Raw genomic sequence first — 6,684 nt, forward strand, 5'->3', positions numbered from 1 at the left:
GGCACTGAAGATCACGCTAGCTGCCAGAGACACGCGGCACTGAAGATCATGCTAGCTGCCAGAGATACATGGCACTGAAGAATGGGGCGGATAGAGCATGCTAGCCACACACTGCAAGGACAGCGGCTCACTGATTACAGCTTCCCAGAGCCAACGAGATCTACCACTGTTCTCATAGGCACAAAGATCCCCAGCCTTGGTCAGATGGCTCAGTGGTTCAGAGGGCTGCTGCTGGGTTTGATTCCTAGAACCTACATGGTGACTCACACCAGTCAGCAACTCCAGTTCTAGGAGATCTGACCCCTCTTCTGGCCTCTACCAACACCAGGGGAACACACGATACAGACATATTCACAGGCAAGAACACCCCCACACACAAAATAAAATTAAAAAAAACAAAAACAAAACAAGAAAAAACCCTGCAACCCGCTCCCAACCAAATAGTTCAGTTAGAAAATAATCATTCCTGACTGCGCTATGCTGCGGGCCTTGAGCTACACGTGAAGATAATGATCATATTTGACCGCGCTATGCTGCGGGCCTTGAGCTACATGTGAAAAGATACCAAGTACAGAAGCAGGTTTCTACCTTGTACTTCCCAGGAGGTAGGAAGGTACTAACTGTCAAGGCCTCCCGGACAATAACCAGGAGTCGCTAACACATTGTTTGGTACCCAGGAGCCACGGACAGGCAGTGTCACAGGCCTCCTGCACCGGTGAGAGTAAAACCTGACCACCGAGGATGCCGACACAGGTGCTGGTGACAGATACATCACAGAAACGGAAAGCACAGGAACAGAAGGTGACCAAGAAGCCTTACCTTCAGGCTGCTTCTCAGCAGTGGCACAGGCTTGGCAGTAGACATCATATAACGATGAGGGAATCTTATCTGCTCTAGGTGAAAAGAAAGCAATGTCCACATCAATTATGAGCATTTAGGGTCCTAATTCCAAAGCCATTATGCCACTGTATATTGTTTTGCTTTGTTTTGTTTTTCCATTTTTTTGAGACAGGGTTTCTCTGTAGCTTTGGAGCCTATCCAGGAACTCTCGCTGTAGACCAGGCTGGCTTCGAACTCACAGAGATCCGCCTTTCTCTGCCTCCCGGGTGCTAGGATTAAAAGCGTGTGCCACCATCATGTAGCTGGTTTTAGTTTTTCAAAGCAGGATTTCTCTGTGTATCTCTGGCTGTCCTGGAACTCATCGAGATTCACCTGCTTCTGCCTCCCAAGAGCTGGGCTTAAGGGCGTGCACAGTATCACCAGTATATATTATATTGTTTTGTATTTTATTCCTTTTTTTCGGTGCTGGATATTAAACCCACTAGGCAAACACTTTATCAAAGAGGTACACATCTAGCTATTTATTAGTTTTAGAAGAAATCAAATCACATTTATGATTCTAAAAGTATAGATTCAAGTGGTACCTACTTTTATACCATGTCATGTATTAGTAATAAATTCCCAGTGCTAATTTTAAAATTAGTCTCTATGCTCCATCTCCAGCTTGCCTCTCTAATAATGATTCTGGCTTGCCGCCTGGGTTTTTACTTTGGAGCACAGCCTCCAGTCTGAATTTTGCCAATTTCAGACAGCACACAAGAATATTTGTGCTGAATTCTTCTGAACGCATTGATAGTGTCATTGCAGAGCTGTGTGTTACACGGCAGGATGTCTGGGAAGGTGTCAGTTCTGGCCTTGCTGCCAGGCAGCTGTTGCCAATGCCACTGCAAACACACAGGCAGCCCCAGTTCCCCTGGGCACCTCTACCTTGCTATGAAAACATACTGTCATGAATGAGGCTCAGACAGGATGAGAAGTGCAGTTGCCTGGTGTGTGCAGGGCCCTGGGTTCTATCCCCAGTACCACAAGAAAAAAAGAATATAAAACAACTAGATGAAATAGAAAATATTTTGGTTGTTTTGTTTTGATGAGAAAATGCTTCACTGTGTAGCCCTGGCTAACCTGGAACCTGTTATTCAGACTACATCATCCTTAAACTCAGAGGAGACTGGCCGGCCTCTGCTACCCAGGATCAGATGCGCCTCTAGGCACAGCCTGAAATAAAAGTTACATGCACCCCGAAAGGAAGGGAGGGACAGAGAGAGAGAGAGGAAGGGAAGGGAGGAGACAGAGAAGGGGGTGGGGAAGGGAGGGAAGGAGAGAGGAAGGAAGGGAGGAAGAGATGGAGGGAGGGAAGGAAAGAGGGAGGGAGAAAGGAAGGAAGGAAAGAAAAAAGGGAGGGAGACAGAGAAGAGGAAGAGAGAGGAAGAAAGGGAGGGAGGGAGGGAGAGAAAAGGGAGAGAGAGAGAGGAAAGAGAGAAGAAAGGGAGGAAGGGAGAAAGAGAAAGAGGAAGAAAGGGAGGGAGGGAGGGAGGGAGGGAGGGAGGAAGAGAAGAAGGAAGAAAGGGAGGAGAAAGAGAGGGAGGGAGGGAGATACCATGTAAACGCCAGCAGACATGTTTTCAGCACACTCTGCTGAACTTCAGCACAGTAGAATCTCCGATTCAACAAATAGCTCCAGCAAATGGAAGGAAGTTACCCAATTCATTCCACAAGGTGCTAAAAGCTGCCAAGGTACATAAAGAGAACTACAGAGAGACATAGAGCCCATTTTCTATATTAGCTACATTAAATTCAGTTCAAGCCAGACATGGCGGCACATGCTGGTTAGGAGGCAGAGGTAGGGATGTCAGCCTAGGCTACATGGTTTAATCCCAGCACCTGTCTCAAAACGAATAAATAAAACCAGGTATAGCAGTGCAAAGCTGTAATCTCTGCACTCAGAGGTAGAAGCAGGAGAATCAGGAGTTCAAACTTAGCTGTTTAACAAGTGTGGGCTACATGAGACTGTCTCAAAAGGCAGCAACAGAAGGGTGGCTTGTGGGCTTTGGTAAAAATATAGAACCTTATACATCCACGTGTTATCCTTCCACAGAGGCAAAATGAAGTGGTACCTTCCTGTACCACTCCAACTTTAGTATACGTCCAAATGAAGTAAATCACCACGTATACTATTTAATTAAGCGTTTTAAAGTGACCTCTGTTTTTCCATTATTTAAACTTGTTATTTGGCAAACTCACACACATACATAATGCACCCTGACTGCTCTCACCCCAGCTCAACATCTTCCTATCATCCTACCTATAACTCCTTTCCTCCTGCTACGTCTGTTTGTAGAGTTTTGGGACCCGCTGAGTTTACCCAGCATTCCCTCAGAGCTTTGTGGGCTCAGCAGCGGGTACACAGCTGGAGACAATGTTCTCCATCTTCCAGAAACTATCAATAACCAGCAGTTCAGCAGAAAGGAATAAGCCCATGACCCCTGCTGACAGGGCCTGTTGTGTCTTAGGTGGACTGTGGTAGTAACTTGATTACAGAGTAAAACTGATCGCGCCTCATAACCCTTTACCTTATTTTCTGGCTCTGCATATTCTTTTTTTTTTTTTAAAGATTTATTTATTTATTTATTTATTTATTTATTTATTTATTATGTATATAGTGTTCTGGCACCAAATCTCATTATAGATTGTGAGCTAGCATGTGGTTGCTGGGAACTGAACTCAGGACCCCTGAAAGAGCAGCCAGTGCTCTTAACCTCTGAGCCATCTCTCCAGCCCTGGCTCTACATTTCCTAAGGCTCAGGAAACACTGTGGAGTAAAGGGCAGCAAGCATATGAAGTACTTTATATAAAAAGTAAAAGCCATGGGGCTGGAGAGATGGTTCAGCAGTTAAGAGCACTGGCTGCTCTTCCATAGGACCGGGGTTCAATTCCCAGCACCCACATGGCAGCTTACAACTGTCTGTAACTCCAGTTCCAGGGATCTGACACCTTCACACCAATGCACATAAAAAAATTACATAAATTATTTTTATAAAAATAAAAAGAATAGATAAATAAAGGTCAGGCTGGGTGGTGGTGGTAGTGGTGCACACCTTTAATCAGAGACATACAGATCTCTGAGTTCCAGGTCACTGTGGTCTACAAAGTGAGTGTCAGGACAGCCAGGTTACAAAGTAACCCCGTCTCAAATAAACCTTAAACAAGCAAATAGATAAATGCCATTGTGATGGCACATGGTTTAATCCCAGCACTCGGGGCAGAGACAGGCATGTCTGGGTTCCAGAGCTACTTGGTGAGACCTTATTTCAAATAAATAAAGAAAGATGATAATACATAAATAAAAAAGAATCTCAGGGATTTTTTTATTTGTTTTGTTTTAGTTGGTTGGTTTTTTGAGACAGGGTTTCGATGTGTAGTCCTGGCTATCTTGGAACTTGCTCTGTATATTAGACTAGCCTCAGACTCAGAGATCTATCTGCCTCTACCTGAGTGCTGGGATCAAGGGCGTGTGGCACTACCGCCTACCTGGAGCCAATATCTTATGAATAAAACATACGTGTAGTAAATTTATCTACAAAAGAACTCAAATTCTTTGCCCTACCCAAACCCATTGGGAAAAATTAAAACAAGGCAAACCCATTGGAGCAGCCTCTGTGCAAGCTCTCGCTCACCTCCTCAGAGTCTCGATAAAGGCGGCCCGGGAATCAGGAACCTCTGGGAGCTGTGGAAAGGGCAGTCATGTGAGCAGCAGGCAGGGAACATATCTCACAGAGTGTGCATAGAAGAGGAGCGTACACTCACCACTCTCGGCGTGAGCAGGGCTGGGAGGAAGCGCGACAGGTAGTAGGACCTCCTGAATATGCTGCGGACAGAATACACAATAACGAGGGAATGCAGGAGAGAGGCGTCTCCCACCAGGCCACTCACAGCCCAGGGGGCAGTGCTCATTTCACGGCTTTCATTTTTTTTTGTTTTGTTGTTTTTTTTGGAGACAGAGTTTCCCTGTGTAACAGTCCTAGCTGTCCTGGAACTAGCTCTTGTACACCAGGCTGGCCTCGAACTCACAGGGATTCGCCTGTCTCTGGGATTAAAGGTGTGTGCCGCCACCACCACCGCCCGGCCTCATTTTTGTTTTCTTTCATTTCGTTTTTTAAAGACAGAGTCTGAGGCAGCCCTAGTTGGCCTCAATATCACTATGTGGCAAAATCCCAAAATCCTGTTCTACCTGCCCCCATCCCTCAGGTGTGGAGATCACAGGTGGGTGACACCAGGCCAGGCTGGACAATCATATTCATCATGTGGGTTTTGTTTTGCTTTTAAAGTGGCATCTCACTGTGTATCTCTGGCTGGCCTGAAACTAGCAGAGCTCTGCTTGCCTATGCTTCCCAAGTGCTGGGTTTGATCATGTTTTTAAGTTCTGAGATATTTCTCACAAAGGCACACTGCGATACCAATGAGCCTATGGTCCATGAGATCCAGACCATGTTTACTCTCCTCAGGGCTGGCCATGGAACCCAGGTTAATCTCAGGCTATGAGGGGTTGCAATAAGGCCACCATGAGCTTTCTGCTTGGAAGTGATCTCAAAACTCCATGAGCTGGGTTCAGTTCACCAACGTTGATAGATGTTCAGGAACCACAAAGAATTCAATAAAGCTACTCATTTCCCTAGCATGGCTCCACATTGATCACCTCGGAAGCACTAACTAAAAATCTGTTGCTAAACTCTGGGTCAGTAATCCTTCATTCCCACACGGCTTCAGATAGGTGCCATCTATTGCTCTTTTCAGAGACTGAGGGTACCGTATGCTGTCACAGAGGTGAACATGGTGGAACATGCGATTAACCTTAGCACCCAAGAGACAGAGCAGGCAGCGAGTTCGCAGCCAGCCTGGTCTACACAGAGAGTTTCAGAACAGCCAAGGCTGCTCAATGAAACTCTGTCTCGAAACAAAAAGTAGATGACACAGACCCACCCTCGCTCTAGGCTGCCCCGAGACCTCCCCTTTGACACAGCACCCACACTGACTCCTGTCTGTGTCAGAACAGCACACCCCCATCCCCATGTGACCCTGTGATCCAGGTCAGACAGGCTCAGGAGTCCCAGCATGCTAATGGCATCGCGGCCATGTCTGGACATGCTGTAGCCAGCAAGTGTTCTACAGCAGCCGCTTCCTACCTGGCCTCCAGGACAGGCATTGGGATCTTCCCTGTCTGTTCAAACACCACGATGGCCTTCTCGACATCCTGCATCGCTTGTCTCTGAGGCTAGTTCATGCAGGGAGGGAATGAGAAAGAATGAAGACTTGGAAGCAAGCATACCAGCCTGGCACCAACCTGCTGCCCCTTGCTGGCACGAGTTTCTGGACATTTTAGAGGTAATAAGTGAGATGGGCACTGTACAACCTGGAGCAGTCGCAAACACCAGGTCCTGATGTTGGCGCTCACATGGGCCTTGGGGTCAGCTCAGCTCCCGAAGCCAGTGCCACTTCCCTAACCCCTCTGTCTAGGACGAGCCATTTCTCTACCTCCCTCTGCTGCTCTTCCAGAGGAGGAGACGGCAGAAAGCTTCGAGGTGGGCCACAGCAGAGACTTCGAGATTTCAAAAAAATTTATGGAAAGTCAAAGCTAGGTGTGGTGGCAAATGTCTGTGATCCAAGTACACAGAGTCTGAAAGAGTTTAGAGCCAGCCTGAAACACATGAGCCTGTCACAAAGAAAATGGGGATGGCTGGGTAGTGGTCCGAGCACTTTAATCTCAGGACACAGAGGCAGGAGGATCTCTGTGAGTTTGAGGCCAACCTGGTCTACAAGAGCAAGTTCCAGGACAGGCTCCAAAGCTAC

The 6,684-nt window shown here is 47.0% G+C and overlaps 1 protein-coding gene across 1 annotated transcript in view; it reads right to left on the reverse strand.

Annotated features, from left to right (window-relative positions):
• The window catches only part of Fanca (FA complementation group A), a 58,071-nt gene that overhangs the window by 29,396 nt on the left and 21,991 nt on the right, over positions 1-6,684 (reverse strand). The window contains exons 18-21 of the mRNA XM_005345833.3: positions 6,021-6,109; positions 4,645-4,705; positions 4,515-4,564; positions 820-893 (exon numbers count right to left, since the gene is read on the reverse strand). Of these exons, the coding sequence (XP_005345890.1) occupies positions 820-893; positions 4,515-4,564; positions 4,645-4,705; positions 6,021-6,109 (274 nt within the window). The remainder of the gene's footprint in view (positions 1-819; positions 894-4,514; positions 4,565-4,644; positions 4,706-6,020; positions 6,110-6,684) is intronic.

Source organism: Microtus ochrogaster, chromosome 4, assembly GCF_000317375.1.
Source record: "Microtus ochrogaster isolate Prairie Vole_2 chromosome 4, MicOch1.0, whole genome shotgun sequence".
NCBI classification, from domain to species: domain Eukaryota; kingdom Metazoa; phylum Chordata; class Mammalia; order Rodentia; family Cricetidae; genus Microtus; species Microtus ochrogaster.